Raw genomic sequence first — 22823 nt, 5'->3', positions numbered from 1 at the left:
CGTCCTCTGTGACAGCCGGCTTTCCCCCTCATTGGCCTTCCGGCTCGTTGGAGCGCTGGCCGGCCCCGAAGGAGGAGGGGACGGGTGTGTCCCGGTGCGTAACCGAGGGGCAGCGCTGTCACAGAAACAGCTGGCAACAGAATGAGCTCATCGTTTCTTCCTATATGATTTAGACCGCCTTCCACGCACGCACACAGGAAGCCGTCCCTGTTTTTGTGTCCACGGGGCGTTCGGTGCTCGGCGAGATGGAGCGGTCTCCTCCCGACCCCATTCACACATCGCCAATGTCTTTTCTCGGAGGACATTTAACTAAGCAGAGGCTCTAAAATGATATTGGTCCATGTAATTGCAGATTGGATTGCTTTCCCACTTGATTAAATGGCTGCTTACATTACGCTGTGTTTACTCAGTCAGGTCCAAACCAAAGCATCTCGGTTTACGCTCTTCAGCTTAACGTTCACGCGTCGCTCTCATCCTCAAACAATAAGCATGTTCGTTAGAATCCTTTTAAGTTGGCGCTTAAAAATGTGCTAAGCTGAGTGCTTTCAACAATATTAAACATGGGAATGTTGACGCAACAGATTACACTAAAATTATATAATGAGGGAACCGAAACACAAAAAAAGCCGCTTTGGTTGTTGTTCCTGAAAGGCAACCGAGAGGACAGATGGGGGTTACCTTGAAAATATGACTACATCACTTATACTATAGTTCTGCCACCAGCTGGGCCATTGCCCGACCTTTCAGTTGATTATTCATGTTCCTTTGTCTTTTAGTCGATAAAGATAAAAATATGTTCCTTCGATTTAAGTCTCAGTGCAGAAGTGCGTATTGTGGCAAAGACAACAGACTTGTATTTATGTCCCTCTAACAGCAACCACATGATCACTGCTCAACGTGTTTCTGCAGGTCCTGTGCACAAACACACACACACACACACAGTGTTCTGTGCTTCTGCCACACCAGAACCCAACTGTCATAACAGTTGATGCTGTGAGACCCGTACGATCCTCAGGCTGCTCTTGATGTAAATGTTCACGTTCGGTCTTCATCTGTTAGGTTTCCGTGTACATCCACACGGTTCCCTCGGGTGTTCCCCCTCATGCAAATGGGATATTCAGAGTTGGAAACGCAAAAGCACACACAAACACACACACACACACTTTGTAACTTGCGGGAGTGACTTGCTTGCTGTTAGTCACGGCTCAACTGACGCAATTATTACAACCAGATCTTCCTCACAACTAACACGTCTCTAATCACACTTTTGGGAAGTTGTTAATCTTCATGCCTCTTTTACAAATTATTAAGAATGGACAAGAATTTGAATGTGATTGTATTTTAGCGGTTATATTAGTTGAATAGTAGCAGTGGCAGTCGTACTGTGAAACAAATCAAATGTCCATTTAAACGCCTCATTTATAAATAGCGTTGCAAAAATCCATAATGTGTGTACGACATCAAAAGTGCCTTTTTAAATTGCAGCTTGAAATTAATCGATTGCTAGTCCAGCATGAATTTAATCCCTTTAAGCCACGTTGTACTATGTTTTATTCTTTCTATTTTCTCCCAATGGCCTCCCTCTTCTCCTCCCTCCCTGATGCCTCCCTGGTCACCACACATGCACCGTGCGACTGGCTTTCGCCTCAGACACACAGAATGTCTGCTGGCGCAAGAAGGTCACAAGTCTGCTTTGAAGAACAGACCAAGTTTTCAGAAATGGGCAAAACCATATTCGGGCTGCAAGAGGAGAACTGACTTTCTCATCACTTACTGGCCGACTATTCTTCCGCCGTTCCTCCGCCCTCTCTCCCTTTCTCTATCTCCACTTGTCACACCCGCCTCCTCCCGTCTCTCCTATTCTGGCTGCCGGGGCCTTTGTCTGTCTCTCGTGTCCTCTTCCCTGTGGTCTCATCCCTGAAAAAAGGAGTGTCGGCGAGGGAACTGAGGTGCGGTGAAACTCGACGGGCTAAATGTCGTCGCCCCCCCTCGAGGGTTTTAGTATCGTCAGTGGGAGAAGCGCAGAGAGCGCTGTGTGAGGAAGCCACTGCTGTATTTAGCCTCGTTCTGTGAAGTCGGCCTGGCTTAAAGGATCCTGATGTGCGTGTGATCAACAACTTGATCGTTGTTCAATGCTGTTAAAAAGTTCACACGAGCCATTGAGTGGCTTGAGATAATACATATTCATATTCCGGATTCCTGAAAGCGTTTTACACTAAAAGTTTGTACTCAAGCATGTCTAAATAAAAACACAAAATAAACCTTAAAATCAAAGTACACGCAAAATGTTAGCAAAAACAAATGAATTCATAGAAAACACATTGCATCATTGAATATACCATTTGAAGCCAACTTCAAGATTTTCAAATGTGAAGCTGTTTTTTTCTCATTAACTGACAACATCAAGATTTTCTAATGCTTGATCAACATAATTCTTCAATAATGAAGACAACAATTTCCTGTTTTTAAGAAAATAGTAAACTCTTCAATTGTAACAAAAGACTTTGTTATACTGTGTATTTTTCTCCTGATGTTCACCTTCAGATCCTTCCCTTCCGCCCCGGCTGTACTTTGTGTTTACAACAAACCAACGATTGCTAGCCCGCTAAACATGCTGGTGTTCGCATTTATCCCTCAGCATTGTTTTGTCACAGAGCCGCAAAACTTTGGCCCTGTTGCCTTTTAACGTAGTATCCGTCTCGTCTGTGTGGTATTTAATGTAAAAACTACCAGCGCAGACGAGACCGGGGACTTTACTGCTCTGTTTCCCTCCCTCCCTCCGTCGTGCCAGGTTGGCTGTTGTCACCACTCGGGCGTCTCAGGAATGTCTCCAGATGTTCTCTTCCTATGACTCAGCTGCACATGCGTACACAGACACGCTTCCTCTCTCGCTCAAGTAAGAGCTGCCAGGTTGGGGGACCGCGTCCTGCCTTCGCGCTCGAAACCCCCGCGCGGCTAAACGGGTCCAAACGGGCGGCGCACGTCTCGCCCTGTCCTCGAACTGCCGTGGAACCAGTTCTATGTCTTTAGTCTAAGTAAACACGCGCACAGGAGTAAAACACAGCGATGTGGAGAGTGCAGCTCTGACGTTCATCCAGGCAGATACTCCAGACCTGTCAGCAATTCACCCCCTCGTAGCCTCATCTGACACACACACACACACACACACGTTGCATCCAGACCTCACTGAAACGGGAACAACACAGAGCGTGTTCATTGTGTGCTGCTTTACTCCAACATTTATCCTTTTGCATCTAGTCCTCAGCCTTCCGTTTCTCAGCCACTGGACGGTGAACTCTGTGGTTGCAGAGGCCGACGTGTGAGTGATGATCGGCAGAGTGCAGAGGCCGACGTGCTGCTAGAAAGGCTTTGTAGCTTCCTGGTTTAATTATGAATCCACTTCTGTTTTTACGTTGTTTTTTAAAAAGGAACAATGTAGGCGAGCGTGTTGGTTCCTGTCCCACAATCCCACAAGTATTTGTAATCCATTTGTGTGGTTTCTTTTTTTTCTTTTATTATTATTATTATTGCAAATCCCACAAAGAGGAATGAATGAAGCTTACAACCTGAGTGAGTTGTTGTACTCTGTGCTGCTTTGTGTTCGTCTGTGAGTGAACAACTTGTGTCCCTACTAGACATAATTTGCTCAGTTAAATCACATAAGAACACCAAACTATATCTTGACCATCAACACAGTTTAGCAGCAATACGCCTCATGCTGTAATTTAAGTGTTGTTGAAACAATTAACCAGATTATGTCTCGTTTTCCATTGATCACACATTCGATGAACTGAAGAGGCTTCAACTGTATTTGGAGTAATTCTTTACAATTTCTGGTAGGAATTTACAATATACACAGATTCTAAACATATACTCCTAAAAAATGGTGAACTTAAGTCTATAATATAGATGGATGTATCTTTTAGATATATTTCTCATATCTTAAATATACAGACATGTGACTTAATATGCTCTCCTCAAAGTCACCAGACCCTTCTGGTAAAACAATTCGATCTCGCGGACTGTTAAACCCAATTCTCTCAAACTCATCATCAAAACCTCTTGGTTCGCTATTAATACTCCCAACAATAACAAACTCGGTCGAAACAAACATTTAACAAACCATCAGTTTGTTGCACATGGGTGCATGTTAAGAAGCCGCTCACTTTCTCTTCCCCTAATGATAAATAGATTATTGGATTATTTCAATGAATTGTTTACTATCACTAGAAAAGGTCACATCTGTGTTCTCTCTACCTGCACCTCCCTCTGCGCGCTGCGGGTACCCCCCGAGGTGATTGACAGCTGTTGGGGGCGTCCTCACTGACTAAGCAGGGCACGGAGTAGAAGGTGATTGATCGGTGTCTGGACCGCTCACTGGGCACGTCTGCAGCTCGCGGTGATTGACAGGCGTCCTGCAGAGCTGAGGGTCTTCCCTCCAGGACGATGAAGGCCTCTGCGTGTTTTGTTCCCTGGAGAACAGAGCAGCAGAGTAGCTGTTGGTTTCTCTCTCTAGTCCAGGAACGGTTCAGTGGTTATGGATCTGGAGCCGCCTGTACAGACAGCGTTTACATTCCCACGCAAGGATGTTTGTCCTCCAAACATCTACCTCTCTCCACTGACCTCTCTCCATGTCTGGGGCAAACCCTCGCTCTTCCTCCATAAACGTGTTCAGGCTCTCTGGGTTTGACAGGGTCCCAAATAAATTGACTTCTACTGGTCATATGCATCAAGGAAAGAGAAGGTTTATCATTTTTCTAAGATAATTGTTTCAATCAACTCCACTCATCAAGTTGTGTTACTGTGTTAATGTGGGTTTGTTTACGAGCCATTATGAACAAAAACATTGCAGTATGGAAATATGTTTGCACGTCTTTACTTTGGTAACCAAAAGGAAAGCTCAAGAAGCTTGATTTAAATGTGAGGACTCTATAGAGCGGGCGGGTCAAACTCATTTCAGGTTCGGGTCAGATACTGCCCACTTTGATCAAAAGGCCGACATGGGGGGCAAAACAAATCTATACAAAAAAACCTTTGGTGCAAAGTTTGGTGATGATCTGGGTCCCGAATGAGGCTGCTGATTTTAAAAAACATTTATTCATACAGACGCTGCGCACTGTGTGATGAATTTCTGTGTTGTCTCACAGCGTGTGAGCAATAATCCAGGTGAGCTCCATGCATCAATAGTTCAGGGTTTGCATAACCAAACAGCATCGATGGAGGGCGAGACGTTGTGTGGCAGCAGCAGCAGCGATGCGCCTGAACAAAGCACCTTTTATTGAAGCCGCTGTCCTTCTCCCTTCCTGCTACGTGAGTCAAATGAGTGGACGCGGGCGCGGTGCGTGAGCCTACTTTTTTTGTATTTGTTTGTCTAAGATAAATTAAAAAAAAGACTGATTCAGCTAAAAGAATAATATTTCCCCCACATGTGACGAGCTGTCGATCGTACGAACCCTGAATCAAAGCAGTGAAGTGGCCTGTCGTGGGTGATGGGTGGGGAACACAATCGGGTAGTTAAAATGGCCAAAGGGGTTGAAGGTCAAACGCCGCCCTCATCGTCATGGGTGTGTCCCGGGCCGACCCGTGTTATTCTCCTGCGTATGTCGTGCACAGCTGAATCCGACAGTTAAATGTGTTTACCCACAGGTTTGCTGGCTACCAGTGCTCCTCTTGGCTGCCTCCTTTGGTTGCATTGCTCTGTTTGCCTGCGGCTGTGAATCGCCTTTATTGACCCCTTTTACAGCCGTCCTCGTGTTTGCGTCACGGCGTCAGCTGGAGGAACAACAAAGGAAAGACGAATCGCCTCCGAATAGTCCACGTCCCAAATGCCCCGTTGCTTTTCTTGATGGACGTTTGACTAGTGCTATTGTGGCACATTGTAGTCTCGGCTGTTCTTTGCCCCATTTTCTGTCGCCCTTCTTTCTTTCTCTGCTTATTTGTCCGCATCAACCCCGTGAACCCTCTCAGCTGTGCCTCGTCCGTCTCCCTCCTCCCTCTCTTCCTGTCCCCTCGCTGCGCTCGGTCTGTCTTTTTGTGTGTGTGTGTGTGTGAAGAGAGAGAAACCAGGGAGCTTCAGTGTTCTCTATGCAATAAAGCAACATATTTACATGCTTATTTGTCACGCACGCTCGGCGGAAAGATTTATTTTAATAATGTTGTCCCTGCTGACTGCATGTGCAAACCCTGTCGCTGAGTGAAAAATAATAATAATGTAACTTACTTGTACTCTACAGACAGATACTGATCACGGATCAGTATCTGTCCTCCGCAACTTTCATGTAGCAGAAATAAAGGCAGTGGTTCCCAAACTGGGGGGTGGGTCACCATCGCTCTATTGAGTAGTCATTATCGCTCGATAGAAGAACTCTAGGCGTCCTCACAGCGGAGGACATGCTAAAGCACACTTGCACTTCACCCATGCTCTGTCTTGTCCTTCTCCCTCCGGCCCAAGCTCCCCCATCGCTGCTCACTCAGTCCGATTGAATTAGTCTTTCCCGGCGCCGTTATCTCCTGAATCCGTCACAAGCCTCAGATGAGTCAGTCATTCCTCGTTGCTTGTCTGTCGCCGTCTTCGTAGAGCTGCATGCCGGGTCAAAAAGGCAAAGTCGAGGGTCATTGTGTCAGCCATCCTCTCTTTAGTCGGTTTCATTGGAAAGGCGCATGTTTAAGAGACGTGCTTTGTGCACGCGTGGCCTACCCTACATACATAAACGTGTCATAGCACACCCCGTCTTCACCTGCTGCTGCTGCTAACGCGTCATTAACGCGTCTTGTGTTGGAAGCGGCAGGAGACGATGTCCCGCCAACTGAACACATGGCACATCCTGAAGGACGGTTGTGATTGGACAAGCGCCTGCTTTGTTTGGAGCAGATGTCCTGTTCTGTGTCTCTGGCGTGATGGCAGTGGATGTTGAGGACCCGTGACTGTGAATCTCATCAGCAACTCATCGATTTCTCTTCAAAAGTACAATTTACCCAGAAATGGAGGTTAGTGTTTTGTCTTTGTACAGTTTTGCAATACGAGCAGCCCTGAAACAGTGTTTCCCGTTAGTGCGAGCGTGCACACGTGCCAATCCCCATTTCACAGACCTTGAGGCGCGCTCCCGCTAACTCCACGGGGGTTTAGTTCCGTCCCACCGCAGAGCGTTGGAGGCTCTCTGGAAAATGTTTGTATGTCGGCATTGCCTGTTGACTTTGCAAGGACTTGTGGGTAATTCCCTTGAGCAATGTGACATGAAAAACTGGATAAGCAGGAAAAGCACGGAGGTGTAAAAAAAAAAAAAAAAGTTAACAGAGAACGGGACGTGTGTTCAGACTTTTATATTAAAATGTATACATTTAATAACATTATGGATTAAAGACTGAAAGAACCCACATGAAATCAGGCAATAGATCAGTTTTGATGTAAAGTGGTATTTAAACTGACCTCATTTTATGAGGTAAAGCGCCTGAAATACATTCAAATCGGAGAGTAAAAAGTAATAAATGAATAACCTCCATTTTTAAATCCTAGTTTGCAAAATATAAACCTGTTGAAACAGTAAATTGATATGTACTTATTTTAGAATTACATTTTTTTTCATAGTTTGTATATTCTAATGCAATTGTGTCTCACATCCCCAAAGGGAGCCGAGACAAAAAGGTTTTGGAAACCACTGGGTATGTGTGTTGCCATGCTAATATTAGCATTAAAGTACAACTCTGGCTTATAGACCCTTATTGTCCTTTCTTTTGTCACAAACAGGTGGTGGACTAAAACTTAAATTTGAACATTTCAACATAGATTCTTCAACCATCCAAAATACGTTTTTGACTAAAAACCAATCCACACCGCCATTCACACCCCAGGGTAGATAAAGTATTTCCTCAGTAAATGATTGACTGAATTGTTATTCTTTTGAGAAGTTACTTGTATCACTACATGACATCTCTGCATCTGTGCTTAAAGTCATGGCAGCGATGTGGATGAGAGAGCATGACCGGAGCAGAAGAATTCCAACAGCATCTCTCCGGTTCAGTTACACAATCTGCTCACCATATGACACACAGCAGAGAAACGCAACGATCCACAGCGCCACCGAAACGCTCCCACCCATTTGAGCAACAGCAGCTCCTCCCAAAGGGACCCGTGCAGTAAGTGCACGCAAACACGCCGTCCGTGATGCTCAACGAGCACGCGGGGGTGCAGGTGGTGGGTTCAGGCCCAGAGGGGTTATTGTGTGTTGAAGGTCGCCAGTTTTGCACAAATATGAGTCGTAATATTCCCAATTTCAGGATTTTGTGTAATCTTACTGTATTCATTATTTGACCGTTTTTGTCCTCAGAATGTGTCAACACTTTGAACATTTTCATTTAGAAGTAGATCAATATCCTGCCAGCTTGTCTGGAGTTATTTTAATCTGTAGGTTGAGCTACCTCAACCTGAATACCTGATTTGAATTAAACGGGGAAAAAGCATCCATCGATCAGACAGTGGCACGTCGGCCCATAATAACCTCCAAGTGTATTGGAAGTTATTATTGCAGCTTTTACCACAGTCACTTAGTAAACAGTCCATATTTACCTGTTAAGCCCCAGTGTACTCGGAGTATTGCTGTGTATTTGCTTCTAGTCGGCTCAGTCTGTGGTTTTCAATTACAGGAAGTAAAACTCCCCTTGTCCAGTTGGTGTCTCCTTTCTTTTCTTATCTGGCCTCACACAGATCTACTGAGGAGTCCAGAGGCATGAGTCAGTTTCATGTGGAAAGACAACATAATAACCTACTTAATTACGGACCTAATTGGCCCACTCTTTTGGTTCACTCAAACCCCCCCCGTGATAAGAAGACGCAGTCGTCATTCCCAGTGTGTACTGTAAAGCCACCATTCCAAAGAGAACCCTCCCCTAGTGAGGAAATGATTAAGGGTTTGTCGGGAATGGCCTATTATGGATAGAAGTCTCTCTTTGGTTAACTTTGGGCCATTCCTTCATCTTCTGGCTACTCTCCTTACGGTGACAGACACAAAAAAAGAAAAGCTATTTCCCTGAACAGTTAAACGAGGGACACTGAACGGGACATTAAGGTCAATATAGTCTGTACTTGGGTTTATTATTTCTCTAGAGGAAAATTGTTTTATGGTTCATGATGTCATCGATCAGTTTGTACAATGTGGAGACAACAAAGGGATTAAATGGGGGCATTTCTGGACAAATCTGTGATTGGTTAACAATTATGATCTAATGTTCATATAGAGGAAGAGAACAAAGCCTTCGTCATGTAACTTGTAACAATTAATGAAATGCTCTCCCTTCCCGGGTAATGGTTGCTGAGTAAGGACATTAATTAGGTCATGACTGTCTGCCCAAAGATGATTGATTGAGTCCGTCTCGCCAGGCTGACTTCACACTCCCAGTCGCTTCCTCCAGAGAAAAAACGGTGCACTTTACTCCTCTGGCTTTTAGCTGGATTTGAGAATTCAAATGATCCTGATGGGGTTTGAAAACTCTGTCAGTCACAGACCTGACAAGCTCAAGGGTGTAACACAACTAAGCTAATGCTAACAGCTGTGTCTGAGTGTATAGAAGAGGCTCAAACATTTAGCTCCTTTTTTGTAGGTTTTTTGATTTAGGCTAAAAAAAAAAAGAAATGGGGAAATAAGACTGACGTTGGAGGTTCGCTTTCAGGCCACCGCTGTCTTCAAAAGCAGGCCGTGACTGTCCCGTCCCCCAGGGGAAGGGGAACCCCCTCTGTGGCTTGCAGATGTGGACGTCAAGCAGCCGATCTTACTCTCTGGCTGCGGTCCAATACTTGGAAGACGCATCCTTCCCTTGTTTCCGCCCTCCAGATCCTGTGAGCCAAGTGAGACCAAATAATAAGCCGTCACAAAGTCACTTCATCTGCCACGTCTGATAAATCGGCGCTCACAGACTTTACACGGGACAAGCTTACTGCCGCAGACCCAGGAAGGATGTGTCCTTGACGGGGGAGCGTTTATGTCCCCCCCGCTCTCTCCGTGTCTCGCTCACCACTGACTGCAACAGAATTTGCAGAGGAAACAGGAAAGGCCTGAGCAGCTTGGTGTCGGGACGGATATCCTCTTTCGGAGGCGTTCCCCCTCCTCCCTCTCTTTATCTCTTTTTACCGGGTTCCCCCAACGCCCTCGCTCCCAAACCCATCTTGCTCTCAGCGTGGCGGTAGCTGGCAGCTCAGGAGCGCACCAGAGATTTCTGTCCTAGTACCTGGGTAACTAGTAAATGTGTTGGCATGGCGACGAGGAGGATGAGGACAGCTCGGAGGTGAAGTGCAGTTGGCTTGTTTGTTTGATTTGTGTGTTCCTGTATTAGCGGGCCGTGTCATTTACGCTGTCTCTACTTGCGTTGTCCCCCGTGTCTCTGGCTTATTGAGTGGGAATTTTATTTTAAAAGACACAGGACGCAAGTAGGAACTTTATGGAGCAAAGTTATTTAAGTGTGTGTGTGTGTGTGTGTGTGTGTGTGTGTGTGTGTGTGTGTGTGTGTGTTTTAAAAAAACAACGGATAGTGCACTTTGCTGTGTGTGTAGCTGTTTGTCAGGCAGCCTGTATTAAAAATGACATTCCTAATGGTTCTTCTGAACTGTGAAGCTCTACTTTTAAGCAGTATGGTGATTTGTTTTGAATTATTATAAACACTTGCTGAAGCAGACTTCTGTTATTACTCTCTGCGCCTCCTGCTTCCTTTTCAAACATTTTTATTTCTACACATTTTTTCCCTTTTCCCTTCCCACCCCATCAGTAGCCCCCACCCCCCTCCTTCCTCCCATTACTGCCTTATCCTGCTCACCATCTCTTCCTCGTCTGTCCATGTCCCTCTCACAGCCCGACTGTATTGTCCATTTTTTTAAATTTAGTTTTGTAACCACATCGCCTTAGTTATTTATGCTTCCTGTTCCTTGTCGTGCAGAGCGACCCTGGTGGGCTGTCGGTTCTGGAGCAGCTCGGCCTGGACCAGAACTCAGATTTCTCCGATACCGGCGTGCAGCAGCTTTTGGACGAGCATCGCGAAAGGATCCGCAGAGAGATCCGCAGAGAGCTGAAAATCAAGGAGGGAGCTGAGAACCTACGGAGGGCGACGACCGACAAGAGGAACGCGCAGCAGGTCAGACGCGCCCACTCTCCCATCCTCCCAAAGACGATGATTTGGCCAACAGATACTTAATATGAGAATATATCTTCCACTGACAAAACGGCAGTAAGAAGGCAGGGATAGAAGGGTCACCGGGTTTCACATAGTGCGACTGCAGGAATGACGAACAGTGGCCGGGGAGTTGGTCACAGACCAGTTCCCAGTACAGCTGCACCAGCTCCGCCTGTCGCTAGAAGTGAGTTTGATGCGTTGCTCAGCTGCGGTAGTGGGTATTTAAAAGGTGAATGATTATTTAAAGCAATAAGCGTTCGAAGCCACAGGTATCCTGTCCCTCATTCATCTCCAGTTAGGTCCCAAATCACATCAGCTGGCTTTATCGAGTGAGTCAAACTTGATCCCATCAGGTGATTTGGTTTTCCTGGAACACGCCAGAGGAAGAGGCCTGTATTGTTGTTTTGATTTCTGGCGGACACAAGAAGGGCATTCCTGTCGGAAAGCTTTGTCGTGCGTATGTGATGTACGTGGGGACGTGAGATCGGATCACAAGAATCACCGAAGACTCGTCGATGGGGTGTGAATTGATGTAAGGAGTGCGTTCTGTTCTTGTGATCGGATCAGGACGCAGGTGGTTAACAGGAAATACACATGTCAAACTCGAAATAGAAAATACTACAACGCCATAATGATCGGAGTACAAATACTGATGGTCAATCATCCCGTCGAACTGGTTCAAAGTCCAGAGTTTACTGTCTGGCCTCTTGGGACGTTCTTGCGTGTATTTATGCTTTTTTTTATTGGTTCTTTCCTGCAGGTGGAGAGCCAGTTGCGATCTTCAAATCGCAAACTGGACGACCTTCATGCTCAGCTGCAAGAACTGGACGCTCACATTGTGGTGAAAGGGGGAGAAGAGAACAGAGGTACGCGTGTGGAAAAACACCATGTCACCAAGAAACTTCCAGATTAGTGAGCAGCACATGGCTTGACATTAGATGAACCCATAACTTTGACGCACTGTGTGAACCCTCATTTTGTTGTTTTCCTACATCATCTTGTTCCTTCCATTGGCACAGATGAGTGTCCCCAGTCTCCTGGGGCGGAGAGCCGTACGTCAGCCCACAAGGAACGCATCGCTGCCCTGGAGAGACAGCTCAACATCGAGCTCAAAGTCAAGCAGGGGGTCGAAAACATGATCCCCATCTACGCCAACGGGTCCACCAAGGTACAGGACCATGCTTAAATACACACACACACACACACACACGCCTGAACACAGCTCCACATAACAATCTGCACACTCCAGGTATTTAGTGGAGAACGCAGAACTGGCTGATAGCTGTCTGTGTGCATCTCCACAAGCGTTTTCACCTTGCGGTTCGACCTTGCTCTCATACCGTTAAGCCTGAATTTAACACACACAAATCAATAGATATAAAGTAACAGTCGGTTAGTGAATCGTTTCTGTTACGTTTTCTATATTAGTTATATTGGATATTTGCTTGCCGTTGCGTGACTTTTGCTGCCGGTCTCCAATCTCCTTTCAATCAGGATAAGAAGATGCTGCAGACAGCCCAGCAGATGCAGCAGGACAGCAAGACCAAGATTGACATCATCCGCATGCAGATCCGCAAGGCTGTGCAGGCCACAGAGCACAACGAGGACACCCAGGGTGAGTCTGACCGGCCGGTAAAATGAGTAGTATGCAAAACACACTTCTGCCCCATTTCCTATAAATCAATGCACACTTTGGCTGCTGCTACCTTTTTTGGATGTGATGACATTGGTGAATATGGCTGATTGGAGAACAGGGTCGTCCTGCAAGCGGAGGGTTCGATCCCCGGCTCTGTAATGTCCTTGGGAAAGACCCTTCACGCCAAAATGTCTCCCGGAGCCGTAGCTACTGTGTGTGAACGCTAGCTACTGATCGGCTGGTGGTGTTGACTCCTGTCATCAGGTGTGAATGATGCCACGGGTTTTAAGATGCTTTGACTTGTCGCAAGACTAGAAAAGCGCATTACAAGTAGAGTACATTGCAGCATTTACATTGTTCATAATATTTTGTAATATTTGGTTGCACAGTGAAAGGTTCTTGCTGTTGTAGCTCTTTATCAAAGTAGTATCGGATTTCTAGCAGCGGTAAACCTGTCAAAATCCTTTCACAATATGCACCAATCCACGGAGCAACAAAAAAAACACCCTAACCGCACATTTTAATTTCCCGTCAGGGGAAAGTGATCTGAACTGACGCCATGTGGGGTCACGGTGGTCAGCCGGCTCTGACGGATGCTTTTCATGCCTCGGCCTTGTGCGTGTCTCTCAGTCGGGTGTGAGCAGCAGCTCCAGACAGCCGACGCACAGAGGCGTAAAAACAGATCAATGAAAGATCCGGCTTATTATTTACTCCCAGACAATTAGGACCGATGAACAGAGCCATGTCTGTGTACACAAATATTTGAGTGAGTTCTACAAAGCATGTGAAATGGCCCACCTGGACCATAACCACAATCGACTCGAATAAAATAAAAAAATCCTATCTTCCAACAAAAGGAGCTGGCGGATGAAAAGTCTCTTCCCCACACTCTCCGTATGGTGAGTCATTGTGAGGTAGGACCGCATCCGGCCAGGTGGACGCGCGCGTTGGGGGAGACGTGGTTGTGCGATCAAACAAACCGATGCGAGGTCTCTCCTGTCTGACGCACACTCTCATTGTGTGCCGGGGCAGAGGGATGGATGCCCCTTTCTGGGCAGGTTGATGGGTTTCTGAGCTTTGGGCCATAACGGCTCCTTTGCTGGGGGAAGAAGGGGCCGATTGATTGGCGTCACCACAGGCTGAGGGTTTGGAGCTGTAGGACGGAACAGACACAAAATAGAGATTTTAAGGAATGTGTATTCCCTTTGGGGAGCATATATTTGTTTCTTGAGGCAGCCGATGGTGAATAACAAAGTGGGCTTTTAAGGAAAGAAGATAGTGGCCATTTGGAAGGATGGTTGCTCTGACGGGCTGTGCTTTTTCCCCGGGGGTCTTCCAAGAGGAAAAACCTATTTCTTGATTTAAAGTTCCTTCCACCGCTGTAACGCAATAAATATGGTTTGATCTCCACAGAGTCATTTTAGAAGTAGTGCAGAGGGATATAACGCTTGCAGAGCCTCCAGATGGATCCATCGGTGAAGTTTGAAATTACTTTGAGTGACGTCACTTAAGTCTGAGTCGTTAGCCTCCTCGTGAGTAACACTGCTGAATCTCCCACCGAAGACCCCGCCCCCCCGTGGTTGGGGTGCATTGTGGGAGATGTAGGCGCCCGGTTTTGCCAAAGATGGAGCGACTGGTTCTGCTCCATCGATGTGATTCCTTTTTGTTCGCGCCGTCCATCGAGAATCCGACAGTGGAGCACTACTATTAACTAAGTCTGCTTTTCCAAACCGTAACCTCTATGACCCACAAATACATTTACTGTAAGTTAAGTCATACACACTCGCACAGGGTGTGTGTGTGTGTGTGTGTGTGTGTGTGTGTGTGTGTGTGTGTGTGTGTGTGTGTGTGTGTGTGTGTGTGTGTGTGTGTGTGTGCGTACACAGACAGTCTCCAGGCACCACACCCGGTGGAGGGGTCATCTAGCAGGGTCCGGGCTCCAGGCAGAACACCTTATTAGGAGATAAAAGAGTCCACCTCTGCCTCCCCCTTTTTACCCTCTGTTTCTCAAGCAGCGCGTTGAGCCCATAAGTTCACCATAAGTCACCAAGAAGATCTTTTAAAATCACTTTCCCTTTCGTCCTAAATCTTCACTAACCCGACGTTAAAAAGTCAAACGCACATACTGGTGAATGCTATCCGTCCCATTGTCCTTTATCTCTCCTCATTGTGTGTGGCTGCTCTGCAATTCAGCTGACCACATAGCTGTAATTTGGGTTCACGGGTGGAACTCCGATGCTGACCCCAGGTCTGTTTTTCCAAGAGAGAGAGCTTGAGTGTTTTTTCTTTTTCCTTGCTGCTGTTCTTGTGGCTTTCCTTTTTACAAGATAAAATAGCCAATTGGTATTTTCTTTGTTTTGTTTTATCTGTCCTTTACAGAATGATTCATGTCATAATAAAAAGAAGTGTTATGATCATTGAATCATACTTCTTTTTTTAAATTGATCAAATCAAAAGCCATAATTAACATGAAATATTAAAGATATTTCAAACTGGTATAACAACTGTTTGTTGTCTGTATGAAATGTCTTTAATATTTCATATTGCTGTAAAATGCAGTATTTAAGCTCACAAATTTTTAATTTTTCTTTCTCTCGACTAACTGTAAGAAAATGGGATTTATTTCAAATCTCCATTCTCCGACAAAAGAAAATGTTAGGAATAAAATCAGCAAAGATCCAAAATGTATCATCGCTCCGTTTGCTTTCAGAGATGGGAATGAAAAAGCCATTTGGAGCGTGAGGCTAAAACCAAAGTAAATGTTGTTTACTGAGGAACACTCCGAGGCGGCTCACCTCCCTCGGGCGCTGCTGATGTTTCCTTTGTCGGCCTCTTGTGTAACGCATAAGGGCATCAACCTAACCTGGAACGCCCAGGGGAGTTCTCCGTAACACGCCGCATCCAAAGCAAAACGCTGGTGTCTCTGCATGCACCTGCTGAACTCGATCTATAGAATAAACGTTTCAGGCGGGATGAATGCGGCGTTTCACGGCATTACAGCCTCGTCCGCGCTCTACGATCCTCTACTCACTATTGCAATTTGTCCGCCCCAAACACGGCAGGTAACCAGGACCTCTGTGGGATGGAGCTGCGCATTGAAGAGCTGAGGCATCACTACAGAGTGGAGCATGCTGTTGCTGAGGGGGCCAAAAATGTGCTGAGACTCCTGGGGGCCGGCAAGGTCCAGGACAAGAAAGCCCTGTCTGAGGTCAGGCTGGACACACATGTGACACACACACACACACACCCTGCAAACCCTTTCATTGTCCAGCCTGGTTCTCTCTAAAAACTGCACCCCTTTGTTTATAACGACGTCAGCCAGCCTGTTCACTGCCGCTCCGTGTCATTGCTCCGTAGGCGCAGTCTCGTCTGAGCGAGGCGTCCCAGCGCCTGGACCTGCTGAGGGACTCTCTGGACCAGCGTCTAGCAGAGCTGCCTGAGGACCATCCCAAGGCCACGGTCATCAAGGAGGAGCTGGTCCTGGCTTCCTCCCCGGCCTTCAGCTCTCGCCATGGCGCCCCATACCTCCACAACCAGTACAACACGCTCAACAAGCCCTCCCCTCTCACTGGTAATTAACAATGACGCAATACCACACCAGGCAATGCTGAGGGTAAAGACGTCTTACTCAATCTGGTCTTTCTCTCTCTGAATTGAAGAGAATGCAACAACAGCAAAAGACTTTGACTTGTTTTCCTGCTGTGTAAATATTCTTGTTATGATCCGATATGGGTAATACTAGACCGTGGTACTAGTTTACTTTGAGTTTGCATGTATTTGGTATTAACTACACAATGATGAAACGCTGCACTAGTACACAATCAACACAGTGCAACATTTTGCATTTTGGCACTTTTTTATGGTTATCCTGTGTTGAACCATAAAAACCTCACATTTACCTCTGGTTTTATTCATCTAACACACGTCTCCAGTCACCTACACTGAGGGTGATGCCTTCATGGGCTATTCAGTAATTATTTTTCCTTTGTACCGTCTTGAATTTAGACTAATGTATTCATGTGGCCTCTCTTGTTGTTGTTTTTGGCCCCACGTTGTTGGTTGTCCCTAAACGGTCCCCCCTGTGTCTCCAGGTACGCTACAGGTGCAGGTGCTGGGATGCGTGGGGTTGTTGGAGGTGGTCCCCGGTCGCACCAAAGGGGTCGCTGTCATGCTGCCCTGCTACAGCCCCGGAGACACTCGCTCCTTCATGAGGGGCAGCAAGGGGCTCTACGGCCGGAGCGGCTCGGTCAGCGGGAAGACCCCCAGCAAGGCAGAAGAGCTCTCATGTGAGGGTCCTTGTCAGCACATTGTGTGCAAATCTATATTCAGTACATTAAATTACTGGGGGGGGGGGGGTAGGTACTATGGGTCAGTGCTCACACAGCTGCACAGCTAGTGCAACTTCAGCAAATTTAGCTGAATTGGTTCAGTACTGCAGACCATTCACAGATATTAAGCTTGTGCTCTTTCCCCAAGGAATTTAATACATAAATTCTATTATGGCAGAGTGAGCTTACGGTAGCTTTCACGTGTGTGTTGTTAGTAGTCAGTGCTAAATGGTCAGGTTCTGAATAGGAATGTAACACACACACATGTGTGTGTGTGTGTGTGTAGCTGAGGTGAGTGCTGTGCTAAAGCTGGATAACGGCGTTGTGGGACAGACAGCCTGGAAGACTGTAGGAGAGCAGGCCTGGGACCAGACCTTCACTGTGGAGCTGGAAAGGGTCAGTAAACACACACGCAGATGCGCACACAAATGCATAGAGTGCATTTGAACATCCATTTGGTAAAACGTCCAGCTGTTGTGTGTTTTTTCAGTCGAGGGAGATGGAGATTGCAGTCTACTGGAAGGACTACCGCTCGTTGTGTGCTCTGAAGTACCTGAAGCTGGAGGAGTTCCTGGACAACCAGAAACACAGAGTTCAGCTGGAGCTGGAACCTCAAGGGCTGCTGATGGCCGAGGTACACACACACACACACCTTGAAAAAACCTTTTACAGAGAAATGGGAACAGCCTATACAGCTGCTATGAAGAGACAAAAAGATATTCAAATATGCCCATCTACACATGCTTGCGCACACAGCTGTCACATGCACATGCTGCTTTGATGTACTTGAAAGGTTCACATTTTGGAGTGTGATGTCTGAAAATGAAATGTGGATGTGCAATTTACATGTTTTGTGTGTGTGTTTGTGTGTGTGTGTGTATGTGTGTGCGTGTGTGTGTGTGCGCGCTGTACAGGTAATATTTTTCAACCCTGTCATTGAGAGAGTTCCTCGTCTCCAGAGGCAGAAGAAAGTCTTTTCTAAACAACAAGGTGCGGTAACACAGAACATGTTGTTTTTTGGAATAAAAATGCTTTTCTACACTGCAGTCTTTTTACAGTTTACAAAGAGAACCTTTTCAAATGAACAAAGAGCAGTTTTGCTGTAACTTAATGAGAAAACAAGAGAAGCGCTGAATCTTCTTTTGGAGCACAGCTCTTGTCCCTTCATCATGATGACAACTTTATTTACCAACGAGAGAAACAAAGATAGGAAGTCCTTCGTTTAAACGAGATGTAGAGCAGAGATATTTCTAACAACATGAAGGAGAAATTACTGTAAGAAACAATCCCTCGTTATTCCTATGATGAATAATCCTGGAAATTTTACATCCCTTTTTAAGATTTGTATTTTTTGGTGAAACAATGAAGACTCAATGAAGGAGGAAATATCAGTCTGATTGAATCGTATTGCTTAGATTTTAATAACATCCAATGAATTAAAACCTATTGAGAGAAAATGGACTACAAAGGGGCCAACGGCAAATAATTCTCTAATTCAAATAAATCTACAATACGTTTTGTACAGGACACAGGGTGTGGATAATATGCCAAAAAGTAACCAAGACGGATGTTCAAGTTGTAGCTTAAGCAAAAAGTCTGCTTCAACTCACGGAACGGTTTTAAAAATCACAGATTGTAATCCGAGCCACGTTCAGACATCCTCCCCAGGCCCACGCCGCTGACTCCGGTGTGTTTGTCCGTGTGTCTGCAGGCAAGGCCTTCCTTCGTGCACGCCAGATGAATGTCGACATCGGGACGTGGGTGAGGCTGCTTCGAAACGCCATTCCCACCGCCAACAACTCGGGAACCTACAGTCCCAACACACAGGGCCTGATGCTCAGCGCCGGGTGAGACGCACACAAAGCGCACAAAACGCACGGGGCGCACACGCGCTCCACCTAACTGCCCCGGAGAGAGACGCTCCTCGTTTGCGTTGGATAGCCGTCAGTCAGACTCCACCATCATGCGCAGCAGCATTCCTCCAGCCTGTTTCCCCCTCTTTGTTTCCTGGCAGTGTATAAATATTCTCCCCGCTTGTCTAACTCCCCTCTTGTGCTTGTCCCCTGTCCATCGGTCTGTGTGCGTCTCCGTGTTGGTCTGCTTGTCCGTGCGAATGTGGCTTTTTTTCCAGGGAGGTCTCGGTGGAGAAGTTGAATTTGGACAGCGACTCTCCGATGAGAGGCGATATCAAGAGAGACGTGGACGCACAGACCCCGGTGAGATGGACGGGAGAGGGACCCCGGCAATTTGTGTGTGTGTGTGTGTGTATGTTTGGGGGGCATTGTAGTAAATCCATTCTGGTGGCCGTGGGATGAAAGGGGATTTGGTTATTTAACATGGAGCCCCAAGTTGCGATCTACAAAAACAGTTCTGCATTAGACACTAAGCTATGAGATGAACCAAAGCTCATCAGTCACTTTCATCTTTAAATAATGTAATGATGCATAAAAACTATTTTAAACTGGCCAAACCTTTTGAAGGAAATCATTCAACGAGCTCCAACACATCAGTCAGCATAATGCTGCGTTCACAGTAACGCCGGGTCGCCCCATGCGGATCGTCCAGCACGTGATGCAGACCCAAAGTGACCGGCGCCCTGGAAGGCTGCTCGTGTGTCTCTTCTATCGTGACATCACCATTGTGTCGCTTGACCCTCATTATCTCGCTGTCTCTGTCTTTTCCCTTCGTATTCCTTTCCTCGCGTGTCCCTCCTCAGGACCGACTGACCGTCATCGAGCCCTTCTCCCCCCCAGACCTCACCCCCGAGTGCCCTGTGCGAACCCAGTCCATTGGCAGGTACACAAATGCGCATAAGCAATAAACTGTGTTTATTGTTTTATCTACAGCCTATTTTTTCCCAATTATATTCACATATTGTGTTTGTATTATTCTTATATATTCTTGATATCTTGATATCTATCTCTAGATATTTTGACCTAAAAGCCCAAAAGTAAATAATAAATATAGCTGATGTCTGCCATGACTGTTGATGCTGGCTGGTCCTCAGTTGAGATGGTTTTTAACTTGTTGCTTACTCTAAATGTTCCTGCTGACTGCGTGTCCGTCTCTCCAGTAAGCAGAGGAAAGGTCCTCTGTCCCTCCAGGACTTCCGGCTGATTGCTGTGCTGGGCAGGGGACACTTTGGGAAGGTACAGTTTGATAAACGGCTGCTTATTATTTCTTTAACTTTGAATGCATAACAAACAGAAACACTCAGATCTGTAACAACACACAGAAGAAAAAAGGGAGTTCTTTTAACTTTTTTAGCTTAATATGTGCACAAATTGAAGAGCTGAGTGCATGTTTGGCAACTGGAATAGTCAGAATAATTTGCAAAAGCCTTTTTTTTTTCTCTGAAGATTTTTAATCTTTGACCTTCAACGACTTTCAACATACATGTTGATTATGTTTATTCTAAATAAAACACTTGCCTTAAAGGGCCAGACAGTTTTGTACAACCCTATTGAGTTCAATAATACTTTCTCATTAAATCAGAAAAATGCATCTAGAAGCCCGTAGTTCACCTTGTACAGGTTGTGTACATTTAAAGAAATACTTGAGCTGTTGCTGCATGTGTTTGTCTCCAGGTGTTGTTATCAGAATACAAGAAGACGGGCACGATGTACGCCATCAAAGCCCTGAAGAAAGGCGATATTGTTGCTCGGGATGAGGTGGAAAGGTGCGTTTGTGTGTATTTTGCTGTATTTCTTTTCGCCATTTGCCTCCACGTCTCTTCATCCCCACACTTCCTGTCTGTCTCTCTTTCCTGTCTTGTTCACTTTATTTTGCCTCTGCATTCTCCTCCTCCTGCAGTCTGATGTGCGAGAAGCGCATCTTTGAGGTCGTGAACATGTCGCACCACCCCTTCCTGGTCAACCTGTTTGCGTGCTTCCAGACTCCACAGCATGTGTGTTTTGTCATGGAGTACACGGCAGGAGGCGACCTGATGATGCACATCCACACAGACGTCTTCACCGAGCCGCGAGCCGTGTACGTAACGACTGCATGTGTGCCTGCATTTGAGAAAGAGAAAATGATGCAAATGAAATGCATTTTCAGGGCTTTTCAAGTTTGTGAATTAACTGTCAAAGTGTTTTGAGCGAGGAACACAGTCCAGGGAAAGTGAAATGTCCACTTGATAATAAAACGATCATTGGACGGTTTGTCCCACTTCTTTTTACTTGTGTGTCTTATAAGACGTATGAACTGCATCATACTAAAGGGGTTACTAATATTTCCTTGATTCCCAGTATATAATGAAAAGGTCATTTTAATCGGATTAAAGACTGTAGACACACGGTGGAAGTGGTAGAGTGTCTCATTACGGCGGAAACATTTTCTTGCCTTTTATTGCAGGTTAATAATAATGTTTCTTTGGTTTGACTCCAGGTTTTACGCAGCCTGCGTAGTTCTTGGACTTCAGTTTCTCCATGACCATAAGATTGTATACAGGTGAGTGTAAAACACAACTACAAGGAACAAACAAAAAAACACCCTGCCATTTAAATCTGTCGAGCCCAGAGGAGTAACATGAGCATGCTGATGGTAGCGTTTAGCTCAAAGCGCCGCTGTGTCTCAGTCTCACTGAGGAGCAGGCATGACTTCACCAAACTCTTTAGAACTGCTGTCGTTGAAATGCTGCAAAGACTCACTAATGCTCGGCTACATCTTTTATGTTCTTCCTCTTCCAGAGACCTCAAGCTCGACAACCTGCTGCTAGACACCGATGGTTATGTGAAGATCGCTGACTTTGGACTGTGTAAAGAAGGTGGAGATCAATGTTACTGAGTGGCGGCTTTTTAATTTTGTTTCTCTAAATGTCTTTGGCCTCAATATGTCATGTTTCTGCCTCCTGTCTGTAAGGAATGGGCTTCGGGGACCGGACCAGTACCTTCTGTGGGACTCCAGAGTTCTTGGCCCCGGAGGTCCTAACGGACACGTCCTACACCAGGGCAGTAGACTGGTGGGGGCTGGGTGTCCTCATCTATGAAATGTTGGTGGGAGAGGTGAGAATTGGTACACTGTCTCATGCACAGTTCTTAGTGACTAAGGGCTGAACGCTGGAGGAAGCTTTGTTGGAGCACACATCCCCAACTGGTTAGTTTACAGGGTTTGGATTCAGAAAGTGCACCAAGTGCACCTCGGATCTGAAACTTTAGTCGTCGTCATACCACTGTCTCCAAATGTTTCCTGTTACTGTAACTTAGCAATGCTCCCACGAGAGGGTGCCGAGCCAAGCATTTTCTAATTCCCCATGAGAAAAATATAGATGGAATATTATCCATTCATATAATTAATAATCTAAGTGCTGTGTTTACCATCGTTAATAACACGCTGGCTGGTGTGTTGGTAGTCTCCATTCCCGGGCGATGACGAAGAGGAGGTGTTTGACAGTATTGTAAATGATGAAGTCCGTTATCCACGCTTCCTGTCTACTGAGGCTATCGGCATCATGAGGAGGGTGAGCACACACGCGCACAAAGACACAATGTCTCGTTCTCTTGCTGACTTCACACCCCATGAACACAACTTACACAAGAAACCATTGTTATTTACTGACATTTGTGTGCGTCTGTGTTTGTGAGCAGCTGTTAAGAAGGAACCCAGAGAGACGACTTGGATCTGGTGAAAAAGATGCAGAAGAAGTGAAAAAGCAGCCGTTTTTCAGAGTAAGTACACCTGTTTTATATACATATGCATACTCA

The 22823-nt window shown here is 46.0% G+C and overlaps 1 protein-coding gene across 3 annotated transcripts in view; it reads left to right on the top strand.

The window, feature by feature from the left end:
* pkn1a (protein kinase N1a) overlaps positions 1-22823 on the top strand; it is a 33536-nt gene that overhangs the window by 8911 nt on the left and 1802 nt on the right. Inside the window, exons 1-22 of one of the 3 annotated variants that reach the window (XM_040186787.2) lie at positions 6967-6987; positions 10921-11115; positions 11915-12020; positions 12174-12322; positions 12649-12769; positions 15853-15998; positions 16148-16361; positions 16882-17076; positions 17405-17514; positions 17609-17752; positions 18033-18108; positions 18830-18965; positions 19250-19334; positions 19835-19914; positions 20192-20267; positions 20706-20797; positions 20932-21108; positions 21508-21570; positions 21810-21886; positions 21982-22124; positions 22472-22579; positions 22707-22787. In XM_040186787.2, the coding sequence (XP_040042721.2) occupies positions 6982-6987; positions 10921-11115; positions 11915-12020; positions 12174-12322; positions 12649-12769; positions 15853-15998; positions 16148-16361; positions 16882-17076; positions 17405-17514; positions 17609-17752; positions 18033-18108; positions 18830-18965; positions 19250-19334; positions 19835-19914; positions 20192-20267; positions 20706-20797; positions 20932-21108; positions 21508-21570; positions 21810-21886; positions 21982-22124; positions 22472-22579; positions 22707-22787 (2580 nt within the window). In that variant the 5' untranslated portion in view covers positions 6967-6981. Of the gene's footprint in view, positions 1-6966; positions 6988-10099; positions 10276-10920; positions 11116-11914; positions 12021-12173; positions 12323-12648; positions 12770-15852; positions 15999-16147; positions 16362-16881; positions 17077-17404; positions 17515-17608; positions 17753-18032; positions 18109-18829; positions 18966-19249; positions 19335-19834; positions 19915-20191; positions 20268-20705; positions 20798-20931; positions 21109-21507; positions 21571-21809; positions 21887-21981; positions 22125-22471; positions 22580-22706; positions 22788-22823 lie in introns of those variants that run through there. The other 2 variants (XM_040186785.2, XM_040186786.2) reach the window with 2 other exon arrangements.

The sequence above is a fragment of the Gasterosteus aculeatus genome, chromosome 9 (genome assembly GCF_964276395.1).
Source record: "Gasterosteus aculeatus chromosome 9, fGasAcu3.hap1.1, whole genome shotgun sequence".
Taxonomy (NCBI): domain Eukaryota; kingdom Metazoa; phylum Chordata; class Actinopteri; order Perciformes; family Gasterosteidae; genus Gasterosteus; species Gasterosteus aculeatus.
Note: the sequence above shows the minus strand (reverse complement) of the source record. Positions and strands in the feature narration are given on the sequence as shown.